The 15,658-nt window shown below is 52.2% G+C and overlaps 1 protein-coding gene across 3 annotated transcripts in view; it reads right to left on the reverse strand.

Moving 5' to 3' along the window:
* Window positions 1-15,658, reverse strand: part of LOC112257007 (neuroligin-3-like) — a 319,809-nt gene that overhangs the window by 24,091 nt on the left and 280,060 nt on the right. For all 3 annotated transcript variants that reach the window (XM_042303397.1, XM_042303399.1, XM_042303398.1), the window contains 2 exons: window positions 10,415-10,680; window positions 9,736-10,259 (listed from right to left, as the gene is read on the reverse strand). In XM_042303397.1, coding sequence (XP_042159331.1) covers window positions 9,736-10,259; window positions 10,415-10,680 — 790 coding nt within the window. The remainder of the gene's footprint in view (window positions 1-9,735; window positions 10,260-10,414; window positions 10,681-15,658) is intronic.

Consider the following 15,658-nt stretch of genomic DNA (forward strand, 5'->3'; position numbering starts at 1 on the left):
CTCTCCCCCTATCCCCCTCTCTCCCCCTATCCCCCTCTCTCCCCCTCTCTCCCCTATCCCCCTCTCTCCCCCTATCCCCCTATCCCCCCTCTCTCCCCTATCCCCCTCTCTCCCCCTATCCACCCTCCCTCTCTCTCCCCCTATCCCCCTCTCTCCCCCTATCCACCCCCCTCTCTCCCCTATCCCCCCTCTCTCCCACCTATCCACCCCCTCTCTCTCTCCCCCTATCCCCCCTCTCCCCCCCCCTCTCCCCCCCCCTCTCTCCCCTATCACCCCCCCTCTCTCCCCCTCTCTCCCCCTATCCCCCCCTCTCTCCCCCTATCCCCCTCTCTCCCCTATCCCCCTCTCTCCCCCTATCCACCCTCCCTCTCTCTCCCCCTATCCCCCTCTCTCCCCCTATCCTCCCCTCTCTCCCCCTATCCCCCTCTCTCCCACCTATCCACCCTCCCTCTCTCTCCCCCTATCCCCCTCTCTCCCCCTATCCCCCCTCTCTCCCACCTATCCACCCTCCCTCTCTCTCTCTCCCCCTATCCCCCTCTCCCTATCCCCCTCTCTCTCTCCCCCTATCCCCCTCTCCCTCTCCCCCTATCCCCCTCTCTCTCTCCCCCTATCCACCCTCCCTCTCTCTCCCCCTATCCCCCTCTCTCTCTCCCCCTATCCCCCCCTCTCTCTCTCTCCCCCTATCCCCCTCTCTCTCTCCCCCTATCCCCCTCCCTCTCTCTCTCTCCCACTATCCCCCTCTCCCTCTCATCCTATCCCCCCCTCTCTCTCCCCTATCCCCCTACCTCTCTCTCTCACTCCTCCCTCTCTCTCTCCCCCTATCCCCCTCCCTCTCTCTCTCCCCCTATCCACCCCCTCCCTCTCTCCCCCACCCCCCCCTCTTTCTCCCCCCTTTCCCCACTCCCTCTCTCTCTCTATGGTAAAAAAATAGAAAAACCAGGCAGGGTTTTTCAGCATAAATGAATATGACAGATGGAAGCCTATGGAGGGGAGAAGGATGGTGAGAGGGGAGAGGCATGGAGGGAGAGGAGGGGGAGGAGGGAGAGACAGAGGAAAAGCTTTGGGGGTGAGTGATCCAGGCTGTTGACATGCAGGCTGGTGTCTTAACAAGGTATCACACATGTTACAGTATCCTCTTTAGAGACTGACACCCAGCGACAGGGCCAGGAAGAGAGACTGACACCCAGCGACAGGGCCAGGAAGAGAGACTGACACCCAGCGACAGGGCCAGGAAGAGAGACTGACACCCAGCGACAGGGCCAGGAAGAGAGACTGACACCCAGCGACAGGGCCAGGAAGAGACTGACACCCAGAGACAAGGCCAGGAAGAGAGACTGACACCCAGCGACAGGGCCAGGAAGAGAGACTGACACCCAGAGACAGGGCCAGGATGAGAGACTGACACCCAGCGACAGGGCCAGGAAGAGATACTGACACCCAGCTACAGGGCCAGGAAGAGAGACTGACACCCAGCTAAGGGGCCAGGATGAGAGACATGTCACAGCATCCTCTTTAGAGACTGACACCCAGCTACAGGGCCAGGATGAGAGACATGTCACAGCATCCTCTTTAGAGACTGACACCCAGCTACAGGGCCAGGAAGAGAGACATGTCACAGCATCCTCTTTAGAGACTGACACCCACCTACAGGGCCAGGAAGAGAGACATGTCACAGCATCCTCTTTAGAGACTGACACCCAGCTACAGGGCCAGGAAGAGAGACATGTCACAGCATCCTCTTTAGAGACTGACACCCAGTGGTTACAATGTCTACACTAAGTATTACAATCTGTGGTGAAAATGGTATGTGTTTTTCTCTGCTCTCTACATCCCCTGTAGGCCACGTGGCTTCAACGGTACAGGCCTTTACATATGTATGTATGTGTGGTGTAGTCAGAGGGACAGTAACAGCTGTGTAGTCAGAGGGTCAGTAACAGCTGTGTAGTCAGAGGGACAGTAACAGCTGTGTAGTCAGAGGGACAGTAACAGCTGTGTAGTCAGAGGGACAGTAACAGCTGTGTAGTCAGAGGGACAGTAACAGCTGTGTAGTCAGAGGGACAGTAACAGCTGTGTAGTCAGAGGGTCAGTAACAGCTGTGTAGTCAGAGGGTCAGTAACAGCTGTGTAGTCAGAGGGTCAGTAACAGCTGTGTAGTCAGAGGGACAGTAACAGCTGTGTAGTCAGAGGGACAGTAACAGCTGTGTAGTCAGAGGGACAGTAACAGCTGTGTAGTCAGAGGGTCAGTAACAGCTGTGTAGTCAGAGGGACAGTAACAGCTGTGTAGTCAGAGGGTCAGTAACAGCTGTGTAGTCAGAGGGTCAGTAACAGCTGTGTAGTCAGAGGGTCAGTAACAGCTGTGTAGTCAGAGGGTCAGTAACAGCTGTGTAGTCAGAGGGACAGTAACAGCTGTGTAGTCAGAGGGTCAGTAACAGCTGTGTAGTCAGAGGGACAGTAACAGCTGTGTAGTCAGAGGGTCAGTAACAGCTGTGTAGTCAGAGGGTCAGTAACAGCTGTGTAGTCAGAGGGTCAGTAACAGCTGTGTAGTCAGAGGGTCAGTAACAGCTGTGTAGTCAGAGGGACAGTAACAGCTGTGTAGTCAGAGGGACAGTAACAGCTGTGTAGTCAGAGGGTCAGTAACAGCTGTGTAGTCAGAGGGACAGTAACAGCTGTGTAGTCAGAGGGACAGTAACAGCTGTGTAGTCAGAGGGACAGTAACAGCTGTGTAGTCAGAGGGACAGTAACAGCTGTGTAGTCAGAGGGTCAGTAACAGCTGTGTAGTCAGAGGGTCAGTAACAGCTGTGTAGTCAGAGGGTCAGTAACAGCTGTGTAGTCAGAGGGTCAGTAACAGCTGTGTAGTCAGATGGTCAGTAACAGCTGTGTAGTCAGAGGGTCAGTAACAGCTGTGTAGTCAGAGGGACAGTAACAGCTGTGTAGTCAGAGGGTCAGTAACAGCTGTGTAGTCAGAGGGACAGTAACAGCTGTGTAGTCAGAGGGTCAGTAACAGCTGTGTAGTCAGAGGGTCAGTAACAGCTGTGTAGTCAGAGGGTCAGTAACAGCTGTGTAGTCAGAGGGTCAGTAACAGCTGTGTAGTCAGAGGGACAGTAACAGCTGTGTAGTCAGAGGGACAGTAACAGCTGTGTAGTCAGAGGGTCAGTAACAGCTGTGTAGTCAGAGGGTCAGTAACAGCTGTGTAGTCAGAGGGTCAGTAACAGCTGTGTAGTCAGAGGGACAGTAACAGCTGTGTAGTCAGAGGGTCAGTAACAGCTGTGTAGTCAGAGGGACAGTAACAGCTGTGTAGTCAGAGGGTCAGTAACAGCTGTGTAGTCAGAGGGTCAGTAACAGCTGTGTAGTCAGAGGGACAGTAACAGCTGTGTAGTCAGAGGGACAGTAACAGCTGTGTAGTCAGAGGGACAGTAACAGCTGTGTAGTCAGAGGGTCAGTACCAGCTGTGTAGTCAGAGGGACAGTAACAGCTGTGTAGTCAGAGGGACAGTAACAGCTGTGTAGTCAGAGGGTCAGTAACAGCTGTGTAGTCAGAGGGTCAGTGACAACTGTGTATCCAGCTGGTCCTGGGGCTGAGTTCACTAACCTGTTCTACTAACACACTGAAGCCTCAGGACCAGAACATCCAATCAATCAGAATAAACCAAATGACAACACAGTCAAAACAAAACGACATTACTTATTGGGAAACACAAGCACAAACACAAAGCAAAATGCAGTGCTATCTGGCACTAAATCGACAGTACACCGTGACAAACTATTTCACCATGGTTACTGATCAAAACCTTAGAAAAACCTTGACAAAGTACAGGCTCAGTGAGCACAGCCTTGCCACTGAAAAGGGTAGACACAGGAAAACCTGCCTCCCTGTAGAGGAAAGGCTGTGCAACCACTGCACCACAGCAGAACCTGGCTCCCTGTAGAGGAAAGGCTGTGCAACCACTGCACCACAGCAGAACCTGAGACAGAGCTGCATTTCCTGACAGACTGTAAAAAAATATAAAACAATTAGTGTAATTTCCCCAAATTTGAATCCCTTATTCAAGGTTTCAAAGACCTCTGACGAGAATAGGCTACCCGTCCTGTTGGGAGAGGACGCAGAGAGCTGTGGGTTGGCAGCACACTACATTGCTGCCAGTCATAAGAGGAGGGACAGTGTCTGACAGACCAACCAACCTGCACATGTCCTCTATGCTTATTGTTATTGTTCAATGTATGTGTCACACCCTGATCTGTTTCACCTGTCTCTGTGATTGTCTCCACCCCCCTCCAGGTGTCACCTATCTTCCCCATTATCCCCTGGGTATTTGTACCTGTGTTTTCTGTTTGTCAGTTGCCAGTTCACTTTGTTAGTTTGATCATTACCATTACCATGACCCTAACCTGACCCTGACCCTGACCCTGACCATTATCATGACCCTAACCTGACCCTGACCTGACCATTACCATGACCCTAACCTGACCCTGGCCATTCTCATGACCCTAACCTGAGCCTGACCCTGAGCCTGACCCTGAGCCTGACTCTGACCCTGACTCTGACTCTGACCCTGACCCTGACTCTGACCCTGAGCCTGACCCTGACTCTGACCCTGACCCTGAGCCTGACTCTGACCCTGAGCCTGACCCTGAGCCTGACTCTGTTTGTCTGTTGCCAGTTCACTTTGTTAGTTTGATCATTACCATTACCATGACCCTAACCTGACCCTGACCCTGACCCTGACCATTATCATGACCCTAACCTGACCCTGACCCTGACCTGACCATTACCATGACCCTAACCTGACCCTGGCCATTCTCATGACCCTAACCTGAGCCTGACCCTGAGCCTGACCCTGAGCCTGACTCTGACCCTGACTCTGACTCTGACTCTGACCCTGACCCTGACTCTGACCCTGACTCTGACCCTGAGCCTGACCCTGACTCTGACCCTGACCCTGAGCCTGACTCTGACCCTGAGCCTGACCCTGAGCCTGACTCTGAACCTGACCCTGGGCCATACCTGACCTGGGCCATACCTGACCTGGGCCATACCTGACCTGGGCCATATTTGACCTGGGCCATACCTGACCTGGGCCATACCTGACCTGGGCCATACCTGGCCTGGGCCATACCTGATCTGGGCCATACCTGACCTGGGCCATACCTGACCTGGGCCATACCTGATCTGGGCCATACCTGACCTGGGCCATACCTGATCTGGGCCATACCTGACCAGGGCCATACCTGACCTGGGCCATACCTGACCTGGGCCATACCTGACCTGGGCCATACCTGAACCTTGGTTATTGATGTTACTGTTGACCTGTTGACAATTTTGATTCTTATTATTTTAGCATTGTAAATATCCAAAGTAAGCTTTGGCAATATATACATTGTTACATCATGTCAATAAAGTTAATTTAATTGAGTCAGTAACAGTCTGTTGTCAGAGGGTCAGTAACAGTCTGTAGTCAGAGGGTCAGTAGTCTATAGTCAGAGGGTCAGTAACAGTTTGTAGTCAGAGGGTCAGTAACAGTCTGTTGTCAGAGGGTCAGTAACAGTCTGTAGTCAGAGGGTCAGTAACAGTCTGTAGTCAGAGGGTCAGTAGTCTGTAGTCAGAGGGTCAGTAACAGTTTGTAGTCAGAGGGTCAGTAACAGTCTGTTGTCAGAGGGTCAGTAACAGTCTGTAGTCAGAGGGTCAGTAACAGTCTGTAGTCAGAGGGTCAGTAACAGTCTGTAGTCAGAGGGTCAGTAGTCTGTTGTCAGAGGGTCAGTAACAGTCTGTAGTCAGAGGGTCAGTAGTCTGTTGTCAGAGGGTCAGTAACAGTCTGTAGTCAGAGGGTCAGTAACAGGGGTGTAGTCAGAGGGTCAGTAACAGTCTGTAGTCAGAGGGTCAGTAACAGTCTGTTGTCAGAGGGTCAGTAACAGTCTGTAGTCAGAGGGTCAGTAACAGTCTGTAGTCAGAGGGTCAGTAACAGTCTCAGAGGGTCAGTAACAGTAGTCAGAGGGTCAGTAACAGTCTGTAGTCAGAGGGTCAGTAACAGTCTGTAGTCAGAGGGTCAGTAACAGTCTGTAGTCAGAGGGTCAGTAACAGTCTGTAGTCAGAGGGTCAGTAACAGTCTGTTGTCAGAGGGTCAGTAACAGTCTGTAGTCAGAGGGTCAGTAACAGTCTGTAGTCAAGGGGTCAGTAACAGTCTGTAGTCAGAGGGTCAGTAACAGTCTGTAGTCAGAGGGTCAGTAACAGTCTGTAGTCAGAGGGTCAGTAACAGTCTGTAGTCAGAGGGTCAGTAACAGTCTGTAGTCAGAGGGTCAGTAGTCTGTAGTCAGAGGGTCAGTAACAGTCTGTAGTCAGAGGGTAAGTAGTCTGTAGTCAGAGGGTCAGTAACAGTCTGTAGTCAGAGGGTCAGTAGTCTGTCGTCAGAGGGTCAGTAACAGTCTGTAGTCAGAGGGTCAGTAACAGTCTGTAGTCAGAGGGTCAGTAACAGTCTGTAGTCAGAGGGTCAGTAACAGTCTGTAGTCAGAGGGTCAGTAGTCTGTTGTCAGAGGGTCAGTAACAGTCTGTAGTCAGAGGGTCAGTAACAGTCTGTAGTCAGAGGGTCAGTAACAGTCTGTAGTCAGAGGGTCAGTAACAGTCTGTAGTCAGAGGGTCAGTAACAGTCTGTAGTCAGAGGGTCAGTAACAGTCTGTAGTCAGAGGGTCAGTAACAGTCTGTAGTCAGAGGGTCAGTAACAGGGGTGTAGTCAGAGGGTCAGTAACAGTCTGTAGTCAGAGGGTCAGTAGTCTGTTGTCAGAGGGTCAGTAACAGTCTGTAGTCAGAGGGTCAGTAACAGTCTGTAGTCAGAGGGTCAGTAACAGTCTGTAGTCAGAGGGTCAGTAACAGTCTGTAGTCAGAGGGTCAGTAACAGTCTGTAGTCAGAGGGTCAGTAACAGTCTGTAGTCAGAGGGTCAGTAATAGTCTGTAGTCAGAGGGTCAGTAGTCTGTTGTCAGAGGGTCAGTAACAGTCTGTAGTCAGAGGGTCAGTAACAGTCTGTAGTCAGAGGGCCAGTAACAGTCTGTAGTCAGAGGGTCAGTAACAGTCTGTAGTCAGAGGGTCAGTAACAGTCTGTAGTCAGAGGGTCAGTAACAGTCTGTAGTCAGAGGGTCAGTAAGTCAGGGTCTGGAGTCAGAGGGTCAGTAACAGTCTGTAGTCAGAGGGTCAGTAACAGTCTGTAGTCAGAGGGTCAGTAACAGTCTGTTGTCAGAGGGTCAGTAACAGTCTGTAGTCAGAGGGTCAGTAACAGTCTATAGTCAGAGGTTCAGTAACAGTCTGTTGTCAGAGACCTTTCATGATCTTTGAGAAGCAGCAGAGTCCATCTAGAGTGTCTACAGCTGTCAGTTCAGACCCTGTTGTCCTCAGATCATCATGTCTGTTAGTCAGTTCAGACCCTGTTCTCCTCAGAGACAGATCAACATGTCTGTTAGTCAGTTCAGACCCTGTTCTCCTCAGAGACAGATCATCATGCCCAGTGGGTCAATGCCTGACACACACACATGAACACACACAGACACAGACAACAAGACGTCTGCATGAACGCACACATGCACACACCCACACGGACGGACCAGTACATCACTGTAGAAAGGAGAGAGGAGAGAGGAGAAGAGAGCAGAGAGCAGAGAGGAGAGCAGAGAGAGGAGAGTCAAGAGGAGAGAGGAGAGTCGAGAGAAGAGAGGAGAGGGGAGAGAGCAGAGAGGAGAGAGGAGAGCAGAGAGAGGAGAGTTGAGAGGAGAGCAGAGAGGAGAGCAGAGAGAGGAGAGAGGAGAGTCGAGAGGAGAGTAGAGAGGAGAGCAGAGAGGAGAGCAGAGAGAGAGGAGAGGAGAGAGGAGAGGAGAGCAGAGGAGAGCAGAGAGAGGAGAGTCAAGAGGAGACAGGAAAGTCGAGAGGAGAGGGGAGAGAGCAGAGAGGAGAGAGGAGAGCAGAGAGAGGAGAGTCGAGAGGAGAGCAGAGGCAGGAGAGCAGAGAGCAGAGAGGAGAGAGGAGAGCAGAGAGAGGAGAGCAGAGAGGAGAGAGAGGAGAGGAGAGAGAGAGAGAGAGAGAGGAGAGGAGGAGAGGAGAGCAGAGGAGAGAGGAGAGAGCAGAGAGGAGAGGAGAGAGCAGAGCAGAAAGGAGAGCAGAGAGGAGAGGAGAGAGTAGAGCAGAGCAGAGAGACTGGTAAATACCAGGAAGCATTGGATGAATACAGCCCGTCCACCCATCCTTCCTCCAGATCAATATGTATCTGGTAATGGGCATTGTCAACTTACATTTCAGATATCACAACTGACTACCAGTAGGAGGCAACCAAATGGAGCTGCTTTGTGTTTGTGTGTGTGTGTGTGTGTGTGTGTGTGTGTGTGTGTGTGTGTGTGTGTGTGTGTGTGTGTGTGTGTGTGTGTGTGTGTGTGTGTGTGTGTGTGTGTGTGCATGTATGTTTATAGACATCCCAGACACCCCAGACATCCCAGACAACCCAGACATCCCAGATACCCCAGACATCCCAGACACCCCAGACACCCCAGATACCCCAGACACCCCAGGCACCCCAGATACCCCAGATACCCCAGACATCCCAGACACCCCAGACATCCCAGACACCCCAGACATCCCAGATACCCCAGACATCCCAGACAACCCAGACATCCCAGATACCCCAGACATCCCAGATACCCCAGATACCCCAGACACCCCAGATACCCCAGGCACCACATACACCCCAGATACCACAGACACCCCAGATACCCCAGACATCCCAGATACCCCAGACACCACAGACACCCCAGATACCCCAGACACCCCAGATACCCCAGACATCCCAGATACCCCAGACATCCCAGATACCCCGATACCCCAGACATCCCAGATACCCCAGACATCCCAGATACCCCAGATACCCCAGACACCCCAGATACCCCAGATACCCCAGACACCCCAGATACCCCAGACACCCCAGACCCCAGACATCCCAGATACCCCAGACACCCCAGATACCCCAGACATCCCAGATACCCCAGACACCACAGACGCCCCAGATACCCCAGACATCCCAGACATCCCAGACACCCCAGACAGGGAGGTAGGTTCTCACACTGAAAGACACACACACATTGTACTTTCAATCTTCAGCTTGTCAGCTGTCTAGTGGGAGATCCAGCCTGGCCCTGCCAAACACGTCTCTGTTGAATAACACCTACCCTCGTTCTACCTCCTTCAGCGACACCTCCTACATGGTGGCCATATTAACGACTCTGATAGAGTCAGTGAGACATAATACTAAACAGAGGCAGAAGTTTGTTGATTACATAGAACCCTCTATTTCTAATCGGAACTCAAACTAGTTCCGCTTCTTTTTATATTCTTCCCCTCTATTCAGGGACTGATTTAGACCTGGGACACCAGGTGGATGACTCCCCTCTAATCAGGGGCTGATTTAGAGCGGGACAACAGGTGGATGATTCCCCTCTAATCAGGAACTGATTTGGACCTGGGACACCAGGTGGATGACTCCCCTCTAATCAGGGACTGATTTAGACCTGGGACACCAGGTGGATGATTCCCCTCTAATCAGGGACTGATTTAGACCTGGGACACCAGGTGGATGATTCCCCTCTAATCAGGGACTGATCTAGACCTGGGACACCAGGTGGATGCCATTAATGATCAAGTAGAACAGAAAACCAGAAGCAGTCCAGACCCCGTAGGTTAAGATGTTAAAGTACTAAAGCAGGACAACTTTACCCGGTCTTGGCGAAGTTGGTCCAGTATGTCATCACCACAGCGCTGAGCATGATGTCGTTCTTGGAGAAGTTACAGGGGAACAGGTCTGTAGGTCCGATCATGGGGATCCCGAACACGTAGGGAACCTCGTCCCCGTGGGCTGCGTCCGACCAGGCCGGCTTCATCAGACTCTGGCAGTGGTGGTAGAAGGCGTAGAAGTACGTCGGCGAGCCGTAACGGGCGTGGAGGTCCGCCGTCACCACCGACGGCTCCACCCACTGGTGGTCGGTGAACAGAGCGACCAGCGTCTTGCGTCGTGTCTCTGGGTTTTCGCGGTCCGCCCAGTCTGTGTACATGAACTTGATGGTCTCCCTCAGAGTGTCTTTGCCTTCTGGGTAACCGTAGAGGCTGTCAACGAAGTCCGACACTGAGAAGTCAAAGTCGTTGCCGGAGATGCCGTCCTCTGAGTCCACCACGTTGTCAACAAAGCGAAGCCCCTCCCCCTGGTTGATTCCCAGCATGATGTCATAATTCAGGAACTCTCCCTGTGTGGAAATAACGACGTGTTGAAAATGCATTATTTTCTCTGACTGTTGACTTAATTACCATTATGGGCATGTTAGTGTGTGTATGTTATTTCATAAACAAAGTCAAATAAGAAACAAACAAAATGAACAAAACTATCCCAGCGGTCTCCCACCTGCTCCATGAGGATCTCTGGATCATCAGGTATGACGTCTCCGTCTATAACCGGTCCGAAGGCCACATGGTACCGTGCTGGCTGGATGTCCTGCTCAACCAGCTCCCTGGCACTCTTCTTCCTCAGACAGTCCACCATGTCCAGGGTATCCAGAACGTTACAGCCCACCTTCTCAGACAGCAGACGGGTGTACTTCACAGGCTGGTAGTTGACCGCCCAGCTGGACAGGGCAGAGCCACTCTGGATGATGGCACGGTGGAACAGACCTGGAGAGAGGATGACAGAGAGAGAGAGAGAGCAGTGGTTATGTTCTCTGTACGCTATGAAAGAAACTGGAGAAGAATGGAGCTGGAGACATACAGAATACATACAGAAGTGGCACCTATACGGAAACATATAGACAGATAATGAGCTCATGAATCCTTCCTGTCGACCCAACCCAGATAGATAAAACATCTCAGTGTCATATGTGTTGTAACGAGAGGACAGACAGACAGACAGACAGACAGACAGGCAGACAGACAGGCAGGCAGGCAGGCAGGCAGGCAGGCAGGCAGGCAGGCAGGCAGGCAGGCAGGCAGGCAGACAGACAGACAGACAGACAGACAGACAGACAGACAGACAGACAGACAGACAGGCAGGCAGGCAGGACAGACAGACAGACAGACAGACAGACAGACAGACAGACAGACAGACAGACAGACAGACAGACCGAGATGACAGACCGAGATGACAGAAAAAGTGTGTGTGTGTGTGTGTGTCTGTGTGTGTGAGTGCGTGTGTGTGTGTGTGTGTGTGTGTGTGTGTGTGTGTGTGTGTGAGTGCGTGTGTGTGTTTGTGTGTGTGTGTGACAGAAACATTCATCTCTATAACCTAGTAATCTGCTCTACTGGCAGGGGTTGATACCCAAATGGCACCCTATTCCCTATTACAAGAGCTATGGTCCCTGATCAAAAGTAGGGTACTATATAGGGACCAGGGTATAATTTGGGAATCAGTATGTGTGTCTGGCAGAACCAGCTGCTAGACAGGACATCTATACACCTCATGAAACTGGACTCACATACACAGTAATAATTAGCTGGCTGTCAAACATCCCTGAATAATAACGTACCCATGGAGATGCTCGCTGAGCTGTTCCTCTGTTCCTGTTTTATCCAGTGTTACAGGCTGAGATGTCAAGGTTACACAAGTCAACCCACCCAGTTTATTGGTTATAGTTATATTTTCTTGACCTGTGACCTTCGCTGAGTCTTCCCACACAACTACCTACCTTAGAAGTCATCAGTAATAACAATTTCACTTTTCATATTTCTCACATAATACCTCAGCCTGTCAACTCAGGTGCCCACCTCCTCCAGAATCACATCGACACATCGACACCAACACCCCTTAAAGTAACAATCACTAACTACGACAGTGAGCTGAGGCTGGAGTGCTACAAATAATCTGTCTAGCTCTGTGTGTATGTGTGTAGGTGTGGTGTGCGTGTGTAGGTGTGTGTGATGTATGTGTGTGTTCGTGTGTAGGTGTGTGTGTGTAGGTGTGCGTGTGTAGGTGTGTGTGATGTATGTGTGTGTGTGTGTGAAGGTGTGTGTGTGTAGGTGTGGTGTGCGTGTGTAGGTGTGGTGTGCGTGTGTAGGTGTGGTGTGTGTGTAGGTGTGGTGTGCGTGTGTAGGTGTGTGTGTGTAGGTGTGGTGTGCGTGTGTAGGTGTGGTGTGTGTGTGTAGGTGTGGTGTGGTGTGTGTGTGTAGGTGTGGTGTGCGTGTGTAGGTGTGTGTGTGTAGGTGTGGTGTGCGTGTGTAGGTATGGTGTGCGTGTGTAGGTGTGTGTGATGTATGTGTGTGTGTGTGTGTGCGTGTGTAGGTGTGTGTGTGTAGGTGTGGTGTGCGTGTGTAGGTGTGTGTGTGTAGGTGTGGTGTGTGTAGGTGTCGTGTGTGTGTGTAGGTATGGTGTGCGTGTGTAGGTGTGTGTGATGTATGTGTGTGTGTGTGTAGGGTGTGTGTGTGTAGGTGTGGTGTGCGGGTGTAGGTGTGTGTGATGTATGTGTGTGTGCGTGTGTAGGTGTGGTGTGTGTGTAGGTGTGGTGTGTGTAGGTGTGGTGTGCGTGTGTAGGTGTGCGTGTGTAGGTGTGGTGTGCGTGTGTAGGTGTGTGTGATGTATGTGTGTGTGTGTGCGTGTGTAGGTGTGCGTGTGTAGGTGTGTGTGATGTATGTGTGTGTGTAGGTGTGTGTGTGTAGGTGTGTGTGTGTAGGTGTGTGTGATGTATGTGTGTGTGTAGGTGTGTGTGTGTAGGTGTGTGTGTGTAGGTGTGTGTGTGTGTGTGGTGTGTGTGTGTAGGTGTGTGTGTGTAGGTGTGTGTGTGTAGGTGTGGTGTGTGTGTGTAGGTGTGTGTGTGTAGGTGTGGTGTGTGTGTGTAGGTGTGCGTGTGTACACACTTAAGACTTCAGCTGTACACACGCACACCACACCTACACACACACACCTACACACACACACCTACACACACACACCTACACACACACACACCTACACACACACACCTACACACACACACCTACACACGCACACCACACCTACACACACACACCTACACACACACACACCTACACACACAAACCTACACACACACACCTACACACACACACCTACACACGCACACCACACCTACACACGCTCACCTACACACGCACACCACACCTACACACACACACCACACACACACACCACACCTACACACACACACCACACCTACACACACACACCTACACACACACCACACCACACACACACACCTACACACGCACACCACACCTACACACACACACCTACACACGCACACCACACCTACACACACACACACACACCTACACACGCACACCACACCTACACACGCACACCACACCTACACACGCACACCACACCTACACATGCACACCACACCTACACACGCACACCACTACACACGCACACCACACCTACACACGCACACCACACCTACACACGCACACAGACCCACACCACACACGCACACGCACACCACACCTACACACGCACACCACACCTACACACGCACACACACGCACACCACACCTACACACGCACACCACACCTACACACGCACACCACACCTACACACGCACACCTACAAACGCACACCACACCTACACACGCACACCACACCTACACACGCACACCACACCTACACGCACACCTACACACGCACACCACACCTACACACGCACACCACACCACACACACACACCACACACACACACACCTACACACACACCACACCACACCTACACACGCACACCACACCTACACACGCACACCTACACACACACACCACACCACACCACACACCTACACACACACACCTACACACACGCCTACACACACACCTACACACGCACACCACACCTACACACGCACACCTACACACACACACCTACACACACACACCACACAAACCTACACACACACACACACCACACCTACACACGCACACCACACCTACACACGCACACCTACACACGCACACCACACACCACACACTACACACACACACACACCTACACACACACACCACACCTACACACACACACCTACACACCACACCACACCTACACACACACCTACCGCACACACGCACACCACACCTACACACGCACACCACACCTACACACACACACACACCTACACACGCACACCACACCTACACACGCACACCACACCTACACACACACACACCTTCACACACACACACACACCTACACATCACACACACCTACACACGCACACCACACCACACACACACCTACACACGCACACACACATACATCACACACACCTACACACACACCACACCACACCTACACACGCACACACACACCCACACCTACACACGCACACACGCACACCACACCACACGCACACCACACCTACACACGCACACCACACCTACACACGCACACCACACCTACACACGCACACCTACACACACACACCACACCTACACACACCACACCACCACACCTACACACACACACCTACACACGCACACCACACTACACACACACACGCACACCACACCTACACACGCACACCTACACACACACACCACACCTACACACACCTACACACACACACCACACCTACACACACACCTACACACGCACACCACACCTACACACACACACCTACACACGCACACCACACCTACACACACACACCACACCTACACACACACACCTACACACACACACCTACACACGCACACCACACCTACACACGCACACCACACCTACACACGCACACCTACACACACACCACACCCACACACACACCTACACACGCACACCACACCTACACACACGCACACCACACCTACACACGCACACCACACCTACACACACACACCTACACACGCACACCACACCTACACACGCACACCACACCTACACACCACACCTACACACACACACCACACCTACACACACACACCACACCTACACACCACACCTACACACACACACCTACACACGCACACCACACCTACACACACACACACACCTACACACGCACACCACACCTACACACACACACCTACACACGCACACCACACCTACACACACACACCACACCTACACACACACACCTACACACACACCACACCTACACACACACACCACACCTACACACACACACCACACCCACACACACACACCTACACACGCACACCTACACACACACACCACACCTACACACATACACCACACATGCACACATACACCTACACACACACACCACACCTACACACACACACCTACACACACACACCTACACACACACACATCACACACACCTACACACACACACCTACACACACACACCTACACACACATATACATCACACACACACACACGCACATACACACACACACCTACACACGCACACCACACACACTACATCACGCACACCTACACACGCACACCACACCTACACACGCACACCTACACACACACCACACCTACACACGCACACCTACACACGCACACCACACCTACACACGCACACCTACACACGCACACCACACCTACACACGCACACTACACCTGCACACGCACACCACACCTACACATGCACACCACACACACACACCACACCTACACACACACACCTACACCACACACGCACACCTACACACGCACACCACACCTACACACGCACACCACACCTAC

The sequence above is a fragment of the Oncorhynchus tshawytscha genome, linkage group LG21, assembly GCF_018296145.1.
Source record: "Oncorhynchus tshawytscha isolate Ot180627B linkage group LG21, Otsh_v2.0, whole genome shotgun sequence".
Lineage (NCBI taxonomy): Eukaryota > Metazoa > Chordata > Actinopteri > Salmoniformes > Salmonidae > Oncorhynchus > Oncorhynchus tshawytscha.